The 15,218-nt window shown below is 33.8% G+C and overlaps 1 protein-coding gene and 1 long non-coding RNA gene across 4 annotated transcripts in view; both read right to left on the minus strand.

Moving 5' to 3' along the window:
- The window catches only part of LOC140443569 (uncharacterized), a 365,838-nt gene that overhangs the window by 46,670 nt on the left and 303,950 nt on the right, over window positions 1–15,218 (minus strand). The window lies entirely within an intron of this gene.
- The window catches only part of LOC140443566 (colorectal mutant cancer protein), a 315,102-nt gene that overhangs the window by 46,670 nt on the left and 253,214 nt on the right, over window positions 1–15,218 (minus strand). For all 3 annotated transcript variants that reach the window (XM_072534899.1, XM_072534898.1, XM_072534897.1), the window contains exon 5: window positions 2,151–2,254. In XM_072534899.1, the coding sequence (XP_072391000.1) occupies window positions 2,151–2,254 (104 nt within the window). The remainder of the gene's footprint in view (window positions 1–2,150; window positions 2,255–15,218) is intronic.

The following is a 15,218-nucleotide window of genomic DNA, read 5'->3' on the forward strand; positions in this document are numbered from 1 at the left end:
AGTAATTAACGCCCTTAAACAGCTGTATGAAGGATCAACGTCGGGAATAAAAATTGGAAATAGACTTTCAAAAAAATTTCCTGTAAACAAGGGACTCCGGCAGGGGTGTTGCATATCCCCCACATTGTTTAAAATCTACGTGGCGAAAGCACTGTATCAGTGGAAAAGAAAGTGCAGAGGAATGGGCATTGACCTGGGAGAAACTTGCCTATATACCCTACAGTTTGCAGACGATCAAGTCCTTATAGCCAACGATAAAGAAGACCTGACATATATGGCCAGAAAACTACAGGAAGAATACAAGAAGTGGGGTTTAGAACTCAATACACAAAAAACAAAATATCTCCCAATAGGCGCAGAACTATCCAACATTCAGATGGACACAACCGAAATTGCATTCTGCACTGAATATACCTACCTAGGAATTGATTTCGACACCACAGGCACAGACAATAGGGAAATTAGAAAACGAATAACCCAGGCCCGTAGAACAATTGGATGCCTTAACGGAGTTCTTTGGAGCTCAGAAATTGGTAAAAGACGAAAATACAATATATATGAATCTCTCATAAAAACCAGCTTAACCTATGGTACAGAGACATGGAGACTAACAGAAAGCAATAAAAGAAAACTCGAAGCAACAGAAATGGATGTATTTAGACGATCACTTCGAATATCTAGAGCAGACAGAATTAGAAACGATGAAATAAGAAATCGGATGGGGGTAGATGGATCACTGGCAACAGACATAGAAAGGAAACAACTTATATGGTATGGCCATGTTCAAAGAATGCCAGAAACAAGACTACCAAAAATCGCCATGAAATGGATACCACCAAATCGTAAGAAACGAGGAAGACCAAAAAGAACATGGAAGGAGGGAATAACAAAGGCAATGAGCTCCCGAGACTTGACCGAAGAACAATGGAATGATAGAAATTCGTGGAAATTAGGCATCGGACAACGACGCAAGACGTTTTGAAACCGATATATATATATATATATATATATATATATATATATATATATATATATATATATATATATATATATATATATATATATCTGTGTGTAGTCAAATGGTTGCATCATTGTAAATATTCGCGATCAGTTTGGAGTACCGATAATCTACGCAACTTTCCTCCAACGCTCTCATTAATTAATTTCTATCGTATCAAATTCTTCGAAAGACCACGAATACTAGGGCCAATGGTCGGTTATAAACAACAACAAAAGGGTATTGACCGAAAAATCTATAAACTTACAACGAGAAGCCCCTAAATTTGATCTAAATATTAATGAAAGTAAAACAAAATGTATGGAGTTCACAAAATCGGATTGACATGAGAACCTAGAAGTAGAGAACCATACCTACAAATATGCTTTCAGCTTTCCCTACATGGATTTAATCTTAAATGACTACTGTAGATAAGAATCTATAAAACACTTATTGACATGGACTCTCTTAAGCGCTGATGAAAATCAATTGAGAATATTTGAGCGCAAAATATTAAGCAAGATATTTAGACCAACCCATTGTAGCGAAGGTTCGTAGAGAATTAAAATTCTGAACCACGCGCTGAACGAATCAATGCAGAGCGTAGACGTCATTAGATTAATAAAGCCACACAGACTAAATTAGCTTGGCCATTTAGAAAGAATGCCACAAAATCAAGCGGTAAAAGTAAATCAGGAATGGAAGCTTCAAGGAAATACAACAAGAAGAAGGCTCCGTAAAGACATATGGACGATGTAGAGGAGGACTTTAAAACCATAAACATTAGGCAGTGGAGAAGGAAAGTAAACGATAGGGTAGAATGGAGAAACGTTGTTAAGCAGGCCAAAACTCACAAAGGGTTTTAGTGCCAAGTGAAGAAAAAGACCGTATTAGTCAGACCGTCAAGGGAGCAAATCTCAAAAATAATATATTTATAAGAATTTGTTAAATTACTAAACTTTAGACAGATATTGTAGAACTTTAAATGCCGTCTAATACAGAGCAACCAGTAAGTTGTTTTGATCGAAGTATCTATACAGTATTTCATTATTGTTTTATGGTCTAATAAGGTATGTTTTTTAATAATTGTTTTTAAATCACCCTGTGTCCGATTAACAATAATAATACAATAATAAGAGTCGCGTATACTTACAGGTACTTTATTATCCACATCTGAAAGTTCATTTTCTATAGGTTCCAATTCGCTGACTTCCAATGGACATGTTACTGAATCTTCGTGAGCACTTGTACAAGATTCTGTAAAAAAAAGGCCAAATTAATACTTACTATCTGCTTTACGTAAAATCTGAGAGTTAAAAATAAAAAAAAAACAAAGATTGACCGTAAAACAGATCTAAATTTTAGATATCATCTAAAAATTAATAAAATCACTACTTTTGATTTTCCATGTTTCAAAATTAAAAAAATTATGGAACAAGAAAGACGCATTTCAACCTTTCTTGCATTTGCAAATTTGATACTTTGCAATCAAAGAGCACTAAATACTTTTTCTCTAAAACACAATTGATTCTGCAATTCCTCCCAGAACATCGACACCAGATGCAACCTTCTTAAAACGTTATGTAATTTGATTATTAAATTTGAAATCATTTGAAATTTTCCTGTCTCAAATGTTGCATAATATATAAACTGTTCAGATATAAAATATTATCATTGACATTGACATTTCTGTTTGTTTATACCTGTAAATGCAATATGCAGAATTGTTAGTTTTGTACTAATAGCGACTATAAGTAATATTAAGTTAACTTATGTGCAATAAAAATAGCATAAAAGTCTAATTTTACTCCCGTGAAATGAACGTAACATATAACAAAGCATTTGAAAACTGCAGTGTTAAATGCACCATAGTAGACATTGGTAGGTAGTGACAAAATTTTGTCAAACATAACAAGAGACATTTTGGTCAGTAGAAAATGTGGAAAATTTTGCATGAATTAGACTTTATTTGGAAGATGTACGATAGAAAATATGTGCTTATAAAGAAAGAAAAATAATTTGTTACAGGAGCCGATATGAGCTGAGCGTTGCCTTCCGAAATTGGTTTATTTTATTATTATACATCACCCTAACGACAAAATTATATTTTGGCCCGATCTTAAATCTTATCACTACTTTAGAACAAAAAAAAATTGGATAGAGACTCACAACACTCCACTTGTGTCTAAAAATGACAATATCCCCAATGTATCGCGAAGTAGACAGTAACACCATCCTGTACATGATGACTGGTAGTGGCAGGTGAATCGGAAATTGTGTATCATCGAAGAATATGTTTTTTAAGTTAATTTAAACTGTGTTTATAGTGAATTAGTTATTAAGGAATACGTTATTAAAAATATTATTTGAATATATTTTACTGTTTTGTCTAAATTTAATTAATCAATATTTTTCTGAAAACTTTTATTATAAATTTTACTATAGAATGTACTAAATAACCAGATTAAATGATTAAAGGGTCTTAAGTCAAAAGCAGTTAATTGCGTTAATACAAAAAATTTAATTTCAGTTGATTTGTTACTATTAACTTTTGTATGGTACAATTGGTCCAAAAAAGGCCTAATCCAAAGTAAAAGTTTTCCTCCAACACCAAATTGTTCTATATGCTCCAGTATTGTCCAGTAAAAAGTGACACCATTTTGATCGTCGGGTTTTAGAGAAGGGGGGAGAGAAGTCGGTAAATTGGTAGTTTTTTATGTTTTTCATCAATATTTCTAAAACTATCGAGTTTAGCGTGAACAATGTGCTACGTAAAAATGTTCTACATTAAAATTAAAACAAAAAAATTCTATGTATTATCCTTCTAAAACGAACGGTTCCAAGGTTACGGATGGTATACATGTAGACCATGCTACATAAGATTACGAGAAATTAATGAGCAAATTAGTTTTGAAAATTGTAAAAGTAAACTCAAAACAAAAATGTTAAAATTTACAAACCGTAAAAAAATGTAATAAGTACCAAGTATTGTACCAATAAAACCCCTGAACTATCTTCCTTATCGAAAGGAGTTATAGGAGATAAAAACGTGAACTGTGATAAAGCGTCTGAAGTCGGAATCAAGGTTTGAAAGACATTGAAAACAAAACATTCAATGAGATACACTTCAAAAGAAAGTTAGCTGTTAAGTCCCTAGCCTTTATAACCAGGTCGATGACAATTAACGCCACCATGGTATGTGTAAACCCAAACACTATCGTACATCGGATGGTCTGCACAATAAAGAGTGAAGAGAGACTTAAAGAAATATTTCAGTATGAATAATGTGCGTATCCTCCATCTTGTTTCGACGAATCTGGCTTGATGAGAAAAGGAATCAAATCTTCAATGGTTACTGTTTTGGTTCCAGACACAAAAGAATCATCACATACTCTAGATTCAGGGAAAATGTCATACATCATCGATGGAGGTCACCTCCTTCATCATGTTGTCTGGCGACGCGCAGCTCCCTTCAAAGAGATTTGTGAGCAATAAAGAGACTACATTATTACTCACTACGGAACAGTGACTGTTGTATTTGATAGATACCAGCAAGTAAATATAAAAGATAATGAACACCTATGCAGAGTACGTTCTAAAGTAAAAGTTGAAGGCTCAATCAATGTAAATATAAACCAAAGTGATTTTTTACCTCACGCTAGCAACAAAATAGGCCTTATTTAATTTCTTACAGTACACTTGCAAATATGTGGTTGCACAGTTCATCAAGCATCGGGTGACGCCGACTTATTATTAGTTTTAACAGCTACTGATGAAGCTAAGAAAGACGTTGGATCTTATGTTATTGGTGATGATATGGACCTACTAGTTTTGTTGACTCAGAGAAGAAATTGAAAATGGTGGTACCAAAGAAAGGCAACAGCAGGAAAAAGTCTACACTATCGCTAACATTCAGCGAGGCATTCGAACATGAAGGATTTACTTTTTACAATATACGCCTTTACAGGATGTGACATGGTATCAGCTATCTACAAGAAGGGGAAAATTACACCGTATAGGAAATTGCAAGCCAATGACGCAGTAGAAAATTTTTAGTCTTCAACGACCCCAAAGCTGACCCCAGCGCAGTAGCTGACGCCGGAAAGCATTTCCTTCTTGCGATATTTGGTGCCAGGAACATGGAAGATCCCAATTGTTTTTCCTACCAGTCTTACTCGAAGGCTATTGCAAAGCAGCCTATGCATTCTTTGCTTAAGTTAGCTGCACTACCCCCCACTTCAGGAGCTTCCAACCAGCATTCGTTCAGAACTTACCACCAGGTACAGCAGTGGCTGAATAAGAAGAAGAATTTGCAAAGACGAATGCATTCGTAACTGTTAGTGTAGAAAGAGTGGTCTAAACTGCACAAGCATATTTAGCAATTACTTAGGCCTAGGATGTGATGTAGAAGAGAAGAATGTTGTATTTGAAGAGGACTGAAACTGATGAATAAGTTTACCTGAACTGATAAATAAGTTTACTTGTAACTCATTGCATTATAATAATCATTATTATGCAAGAAATATTTTGAGTAGTTAAAATTATTTTGTTGGAATTTACCGTTGGAAAGATATTCGTGCGACATTGTCCATAGAAAGCTCAGAGTGGGTTTCGCCGTACCACAGGTTTATATAACCTAGGCCTGTGGAAGCCTCTTTTCCCGTAAACACTATCACCCTTGAGAAAGTGGTGAGGTTGACGTGTTCCTTCAAGGGCGTATCACTAACATAGCACCTAGTATCACCAACACAATCCTGTTAAAAAGCATTAGTTTCCTCAGTAATAATATTACAGTTTGCCCAAAAAATATAAAAAAATATGGAAAACCTCCACTTTTACACCTTCCGTAACTCCGGAACCGTTAATTTTAGACCAATTATGCATGGGACCTTTCTGGTTTTAAATTTGATGTAGAGCATTTTGTATATAACCTTCTTTAGGCTAAACCGCATAGTTTTCGAAATATTTGCGAAAAACGTAAAAAACTACTAATTAACCGACTTCGCCCCCTACCCTCTCCCAAACACGACGCTCGAAATAGTATAACTTTTTACTGAACTATATGTGGACCATATAGAGTAAGTCGGGGTTGGAGAATAACTTTTACTCTGGATGTACATTTGGATTGTTTGGGTCTAATAATTATACTATACTATTAAGGTTATTTGGAGCCTTGGAGCACACTAAAACATCTAAAATAATTTAGAAAGGGAGTTTTATTGACCACGAATAACCATAATTTTCTTACTTTTTGAAAGAGTAGGCTTCTATAGGAGCAGAAGCAGAAAAATTCCATAAACTTCTTAAAAATTTGGAGTACCAGGGACTAAAAAAAAGAGCATAAAGGAGTATAAGGGAGAATGCAAAACTTCTCGTCGTGGCTGATATTAAAGATTACGGATTTAAATTAAAATTAAACTTCTAAAAAACTGAAAAAATTCACAAATAATATTGATTTACTTTACATGCATTAAAATTTCAAAAAACTTAGGAGGGAAGTCTGGCCTCTTCCGTTTAGAGTTAAAATTGACCCTGCTATTAGGTGTAAAACAAATATACCTTACAAATATTTTATAAATATAAATTTCTGGGCAATAAAAAATGAGTTATATATAATTTAATCATCTCAACAAGAAGTAGAATTGGGTATTTGGGCACCTTCGCATGTAGTAATAGATAAAAATGAGAAAGTGGACAATCTAGCAAACACCAGTCAAATAAACTCACAATATAGATACAACAAAATTTAGAAATACATCGATCCTAAAAACCTAATTAAAGCTTAGTATAAATATATAGCAAACCTATTGGACACATGCAGTAACCAAACTAAAAGAAATCTCTCCTTAGAAAGAAAGAAATAAAAGAAAGAAAAAGAAAGAAAATATGGAATATCAGATGACTCAAAACCACATTGACTACAAACAACGAACATGTACTGCACTATTTAAAAGATTTCTGTCTATATACATCTAGTTAATGTAAATAGATCGAATCGAAACATTGTTTACATTACTCCACCAATAACCCTTCGTGGTTTATGTGAATTGTATGTTTTAAATAAAAAAAATCTTCAACAATCACTTAACCCTGCGGTGGTAGCGCCTCTTTTGAATACAAATTTGATAGCGCCGGGTTCACCAGACCCGATGTATAAATATAATATAAATATATATTTTTGTATCTTTTTATATATTTTCTTTGCCTTTATTAATTAACTATCTTCTTATAAATACGTATATGTGAATATGATATTGAATAATGTATTATTTTATATTTTTTGACATTTCTTTACAACCCTAAATTTTGATACAAAAAAAACGTTTATTAATAAAACAATTTTTATTTAACCACTAATGAAACATGAGATATTTATTTTAAAGAAACATAAAAAGTAATGCTGAAACAAACCTAAAATCATAAAATAAACGATTCATTTGAACATTCATCGCAATAACTATTGACATGTTTGAGGCAAAAAAATGCATGGCACTTTTTACAATAGTATTTTGACTTGTTGTCATTTTTACACTTAACGCACCTTTTCTTTGTCCCAATAGGCATATCTGACAAATTGTCTCGAATTCTAGTATTGCAACTTCTTGACGTCTATATCTTACTTGCAGTGGTACATTTTGAGCTAATGATCTTCTTTTTAGGTGCTCGTCTAATATTGACAGAGCAACAGTTTTTAAAAAGTGTCGACGTTTTATACTGGTATCGGGGTTGGTACAATTGTATACAATTTGTGCATGTACACCTGCTATGTTCATAGTTAAATAAAATATTACCATGGGCTTCGTATTACGTGCCACATTGTACAATGAACAAAGTTGGTTCAGTGTATCAACTCCACCTTTTGTCTTATTATAGAATGTGACAATTTCTGGTTTATATTGATTACCGGAATCTTCATGAATTATGTCGTTGTGATGTAGACTAAAGACTAACAAAACATTTTTATTTTGTTTTGGAGTATAAGACACAAGGGTAATATCTTTTTGAAAACCAAACATACTTGATAGAAGAGATCTAGACTTTATATTCTTAAACTTCAAAGGAATGCCACGTCTATTTTTCCTGATTGAGTCTCCAAAAGTTAATGTATGTGTATTCAAAAGATCATTTATAAGTGGTAACGTTGTAAACTAGTTGTCACAAGTAATATTTCACGACATTACGGAAATTGGTATTATCAGACGCTCCACAATACTTTTTGAATCATTTTTTACTTTAAATGGCCCATTTGGTTGCTTACCGACGGAAACCTCTAGGTTTTTAGTGTAACACATCTTCGAGTCTACTAACGCAAATATGTTAAGGCCGTATTTATTAGGCTTTTTTGGTAAGTATTGGCGGAAACTACATCGTCCCCTAAATGCCTCCAATTTTTCATCAATCGTAACGCAGCCTCCAACTGTAAAATGGTCTTTGCAATTCGTAACAAATTCATAAAAAAAAATTCTTATTGGAGCAAGTTTATCTAGGGCTTTTCGTAGTCCTCGTGTTTCCCTATAATCAAAACGTAACATAATAAGCAAAAAACGAAACCTTCCCAGGGACATTGCCAACCAGAACATTTATACTCCACACCGTTTTCCATCCCACAGTTCTTCAAGATTTAGTGTAGCACCTTTTAAACATCCTGCCAAATATAAAAGGCCCAATAAAGCCTTTATTTCAGTTTTATCTGTGGGTCGTGCCGATCTTTTTCGGGTGTATGTAACATTTTCAATAAATTTGTTTGTAAATTCAACTGTTGTATCTAGCATACCGTCGGAAATAAATAAACTCCAGCATTCTGCAGTAGTATATACCTCTCTACAAGTTTTTTCTCATGTCGAAGCCAAACTGTGTTTACACCATCCTGTCCCATCTTTAGCGGTGAAACGAGGTATTCGTGTGTTTTTCGATTCACAACTTTCATCATCAGAATTGGAAGAAGAAGCATCCTGTTCGGTATTCGATGATTCAGATTGGACTTCGCAATGGCTGAAGTTGTCGGTCTCCGAACAATCATCTTCTGAATCAATCTCTATTTCACTGTCAGATGGTACTTCTTCGATTAGACTTAGTCTGGCTTGCTGGGCCTCAAAATCCATTATCTGCAAATAATTATTGTCATAAGTTATAAAATACAATATAAAAAAAATTATTCAAGTATCTAGCGTACTATTTAATCAAGTTGTAATAGTAAATAATCAAGTAAAAGTTAAAATACTCACCAAAAAATTACTAACTGATTTGGTAGCGCTGGGTTTCCTGAACCCGACGTATCCACTTTACAAAAAACAAAAGATCGTAGTACCCTGTTCGAACGCCTGAGTTGTACTACCGGAGAAGATAGAAACATAGCTGGATGGTTTTGTTCACAGCGATGTTGCCAACGGAGTTCTGTGCATTTAAAGGTAGGTTCGGGTTTCACAGACCCGGCGCTACCACCGCAGGGTTAAAAACTTATTTCTTGATATAATTTGTATTCTACCAGTAAGGTAATCTGTAAATCATTTAAAATAAGTTTTCCGTTTCCATTAAAAACCAATCAATTACATAAATATCATTCTCAAAACCATCTTAATAAAAATAATTCTTCCCACCTAAATCCGTTTACGAGTCATGCATAAATAGGTGTAAACGTTTAAATACTTTTTTCTTCAAACGTCAAATAATGATGACATTACTTATCTAACTTGATCATGTCAAAGTTTGATGTCTCCGCCGGCAGCAGTTTTTTTTTTCATTTCTTTACGGCGGAGAGAAAAATGTTGTCATGGCAACAATATGAAACATGTCACAAAGCAACAATACAAATGTCATTAACAACAATTAAACATCATTCTTATTTATAGTAATATTAAAAGTACAATTAGTTAATGAGGCATTTTCAAAATTGAAACCGTGCAAAAATGTTCCCGACTCTTGATACGCATTGGTAATTGTTGATGATACTGATGGTCGAGAACAACTTTCAGCAATCATTCCCGATGTTGGCAAATCATGAGGGTTTAAAATTTTTTGAGCATTATCGTTCTTATTTCTTATTGAATCCTCTATATATCCTTCGGCAACCGTGCTTGATTTCCAGCCCCCATGTCGTTTGAGGCATTCTAGATTTCCGCCTCCATCAATTAAAAGTGTTGCTGAAGTTCGTCGTAAAGAGTGACCCGTGTATGCGCTTGCATCGTTTAAATTTAAATAACTAGCTACTTTTTGGGCTACTGCGCTGATCGAATGTATTCCCATGACGCTTCGGTAACACTTTCCATTTTGGTACTTCATAAAAAATCGGTTTTCTGTGAAATTTTCAGGCCGCAGTGATGCATACTTTTTATACAGTTTAATGTAGTTTTGACCAATTATCGTAAAAGATCTAATTTGTCGTGTTTTACTGTCTGGGATTTTGATAATTATTACATTTTCTTTATCCTCAATTTCCACAGTCTTCATTTTTACCATTTCGTCGCATCGACAGGCGCCGGTAACCCCAATTAACAAAACAATCTGAAATATTTTTATAATTTAGTAGAGTATATCTACTACATGCTTTGCAATAAAATTTTTTTTACCTTTAATCCTATACTTTGCAGTATATCCTTCGCTTGTTTTTTTCAGAAAGGCACGTAACTTTAAAAATTTGCTTATATCCACATTTTTTCTAATAACTAACTCGGATTTTATCATAGAGTATCGTGACCACATTGTAGAAGATTTCCATTTATTTTCATTTTCCATTATATTAAAATATACCAGTAAAACGTCTTCGGTAACTTGCAGTACTCCTCTTGTATCGCACCACTCTTGGAAGTGCTTGTACGCTAACCGATACTTTATTCCGGACTTGGAGGGCCCCAAACGTGCTACTGCATCATTAGCCGCGGACTCAATTTCGTTTATGTTTTCCATTTTCGCACTAAATTTGCGCTTGCGGTTGCAACAACAATAAGCTGTCTTTAATAATTGCAAACAACTGTCAAACAACTGTAACCAGGGAGACGCAAATCCCACCGACGACTTAATTATTTTAATTTCTAACATCTAGACGACTTTGATAGTTGTCACAGTTAATTTCGAGTAAAAATAGCGTATGAATTGTACTATTTATGGTTGAAAATTGCTACGTTTGAAGAAAAAATAGTATACTTTATTCGGCAAAGAAGCGACTTTTCTTGACTTGCCCTCTATTACGCGCCTCACTTCGTTCGGCGCGTAATATCGGGCGCGTCAAGAAAAGTCATGCTTCTCCGCCTCATAAAGTAATATACTATACTTAAAAATGATACATTGAAAAAGATTGTCACAACTTACTAAATTTAAATTAACTAACAGTATTTCCAATGGTTTATTTACAAAATAATTTATTTATTAGATAGCGTATCCTTTATTGTCGCATTCACGGCTCGCCCGGAGTAACCTCAATTACTGCCTCCGCTTGCACACATTCGTTACATTTTTATTAATAATTATACACCTACAGTTTGCTCACATACATTAATAGTGTATGAAATAGTTTTAATGGCTAGGTTAAGTTTTTATGCATTGCGTAATGGCGTAGTAGAGATTTCATTGATTGAATATGCAAATTATTTAAGAACTTTTAAGATGCTATCACCTTGAAATATGTAGGATACACCTTAAAAACCTACCATTATCCATATTATTTAAAATACAAGAATTAAGATAAACCTTCCACGAAAATATTTTGTTATAGTACATGTACATGTTTAAATAACAGTTATAATCAAGAAAGGAGGAAAGTAACCTACAAAACTACTGCAATAAATATATTATAAACTTATATCCACGTTAACTGCACAGGATGGTTAGGCAAAAACGAAACAAGTTCTAAGGAGGTTGTGAAACTGTTTTCTTGAGGCATGTAAGTTAAAAAATATTATGTTTATAATTAACAGACAGACAATATGGAAGGAAAGCATAAATTGTTTCCTAAGTGATAAAAGCTTGATTGAAGAGAAAAGAAAACCAAGGAGAAAGTGGCAAAACACACACGCACCTATTGACAAAGCAAACCTAAACAGAATTAACAGAAAACTTAAAAATCTGTTAAAAGAAGAAAAAAAAACGGGTGTGGCAGTCCAGTGGGACTGCCGGTGGAAGTTACACTTCTATACACGCATTCGCCGTTACAAATTTATTTGGGAGTCAATCTGCACAATCATTACATATGTAATTCTATAGGTAAGACATAGCAGAAAGAGAAACAGTATTAATAACAACTTACTAACAATGAAGGATTGAATCAATATTTTGATGAAAATGTATATTTTTATTTTCATATATGTATGAAAAGAGTTGAATGCAAAATTTTTTTACACATACTCTGCAGTAAAATTAATTGTTTATTTTGTTATTAATATAATAATACAATACAAATTAAACTGCAATATTCATAAGTATTTAAAAATGACAATAATATACATATAAAAAATACACTACAATACAGTGCAACATAATTCCATATAATAATACAATACAAATTAAAATGCAATATCCATAAGTATTTAAAAATGACAATAATGTAATAATATTAATAAAAAAGTCCTCCCCGACTGGGAATCGAACCTTGGTCTCCCGCGTGACAGGCGGGGATACTGACTACTATACTACCGAGGACATGACACAAACGTATTTCAAAATTGACAGTTCTGGATCATACAGTGATTTATTGAGATTATTATTTTGAAATACAAAAGACTAATATAATTATGAACATTTAATGAATAATACAAAACATATCACATAAATAATAATATTAATAAATATTTTATTATATGTATAATATTATATGTATATATATCTTTATATAATATATATTATATTAAATTATATATACAAAAGGAACATTTTTATATTCGAGAGAGGAAGAGAGAGAAAATATATCTTCTGTCTCTCTCTTACTCATTATCTTACATATGTAATGATTTCACAGATTCACTCCCATACAAATTTCCAACGTGGAGCGCGCGTATAGAAGTATAACTTCAAAAAATAAGAGGATCCAAGCTTATCTAGAAAATCTGACGCCGTTCAAAAATACAAACGATTCTTTATGGAAAGCGACGAGAAAATTAGGGCCATAAGACGCCATACCTCCTTGAAAAACTGCCAAAGGTAAATAGGCAAGAACAGATACAGAGAAATCCGAGACATTCGCAGAACATCTTTTGAAAGTATTTACTCCATTTACCAGAGTAGTGCATGTACAAGAAGAACCACTTCATTCTTTTCTTGACGCTCCATATCAAATGAAAGTACCAATCTCCCAATTTAACAATAAAGAAGTAAAACATATAATAAAAAATGAGATAAAACCCAACAAGGAGTCGGGATACGATCTCATTACAGGTAAGGTCCTTCAAGAACTAACCCATGATTGCTACAAAATAATTACTATGATCTTCAATGCTATGTTTAGTCTGCACTACTTCCCTTTGCAATGGAAAGTGGCACAGATTATACTCATTCAAAAACCTGGTAAAGATCCAAAAGATGTCAACTCATACCGAAAAACTTCCGTTGAAAAAAAAACTGTTGAGAAAAATCAAACCAATATTGGACAAAATGGGTCTTATACCTGACCATCAATTCGGATTTCGTAACAAACACTCTACAATAGAACAAGTTCACAGATTATACACAACAACAAGAACTAGTCTCGAAAACAAGTAATACTGTACTGATGCCTTTCTAGATGCCTCTCAAGGTGTGGCAGAGACGACTTCTGTACAAGTTACCTGTTCCCAAAACCCAACCTTATACTTACATCAAACTGCTTAAATCATACCTTACAGAAAGGAGATATCTAATACCTAAAGTATAGTGAAGCCTACAGAAAGCTCTACCCCATCATATCTGGTGTACCTCAGGGTAGTGTGCTTGGACCGATCTTGTACTTGAAATATACGGCTGACTCACCAACAAGCAATATTCTTACGCTTGCAAAATTTGCAGATGATACTGCTTTCCTAACATCTCATAATCCAGTAATAGCATCAGAGATACTGCAACTACATCTAAACAAAACTAATGAATGGTTTAAACTCTGGAGAATTAAAGTAAATCCATCAATATCCACGCATATTACATTTACTTTAAGAAGAGGTATATGTCCACAAGTTAACCTCGATGGACATCCGTTACTCCAAAAGGATGACGTAAAATATCTAGGCAATTATCTGGATAAACGATTAACATGGACCAAACATATATGGACGAAAAGACTACAACTAGGAATTTTATACAGAAAACTTTACTGGATGCTGGAAAAAAACTCACACCTATCGATTGACAACAAGCTGCTGATATACAAAGTTATAATAAAACCCGTTTGGTCATATGGTTTGCAGCTCCGGGGATCAGTTAGCAAATCTAATGTTATGAAAATACAAAGATTTCAATCTAAAACTCTAAGAACAATCGGTAATGCTCCTTGGTATATCCAGAATGACCCCTTACATAGAGATCTGCAGGTACTGCATTTTTAGTCACTGAAAATTAACAAGACATGGATACCAATAGTACAATCCACAAACTCCCTTCCCGCCAAACACGAAGAAAGAGAAGCTACTAGAAACGTCGACACGCCCCCTCAAGCCGAAACCAGTGGAGGGGAGGCGAGTGGGAATTATAAATATTGCCTCCGTAGTACAACGCAGCGTCATTTTCAGGTTACAAGCGAAGCAGTAACATCTCTAAAAGATGCCAACACCTAGTGTTGGCGAAACGTCGAGAACCAATCTCAAAAAACAACGGCCTAACAGCCCGAACAAACAGTTTAACAAGTTAGACGTTGGCCGTGAAAGCCTAAGGCAGTTTATCAATTTTGCTTATTTTGAAACAGATTGTAAAAAAATCTTGATCCAGAACTCGTGACGCATAAATCTCCTGTTTAGAAGGAACAGAAATATTTTTTATCGCCCGAGAACGACGACAATCCACGCCTCTTCTTTTTAGCTGCTGATGACATTATTTACAAGTGTATTTTATACGTATGGAATTTGTTTTCCTTCAAATTTATTCAGACGCTAGTTACGTTGATCCTAGATACAGTTCCTATTAAGGGCTCTGTTTGGTTTTCGTTTGGATACCCTCTACATTATTGTCTAATGCATTAAAATACAATGTGAAGAATATTAATTTGCTAGATCTATTTGATAACATTAGACGTTGATTTTTAACAAAGGTTTTGCTCAAATTATTTGAT

The sequence above is a fragment of the Diabrotica undecimpunctata genome, chromosome 6, assembly GCF_040954645.1.
Source record: "Diabrotica undecimpunctata isolate CICGRU chromosome 6, icDiaUnde3, whole genome shotgun sequence".
Taxonomy (NCBI): Eukaryota; Metazoa; Arthropoda; class Insecta; order Coleoptera; family Chrysomelidae; genus Diabrotica; species Diabrotica undecimpunctata.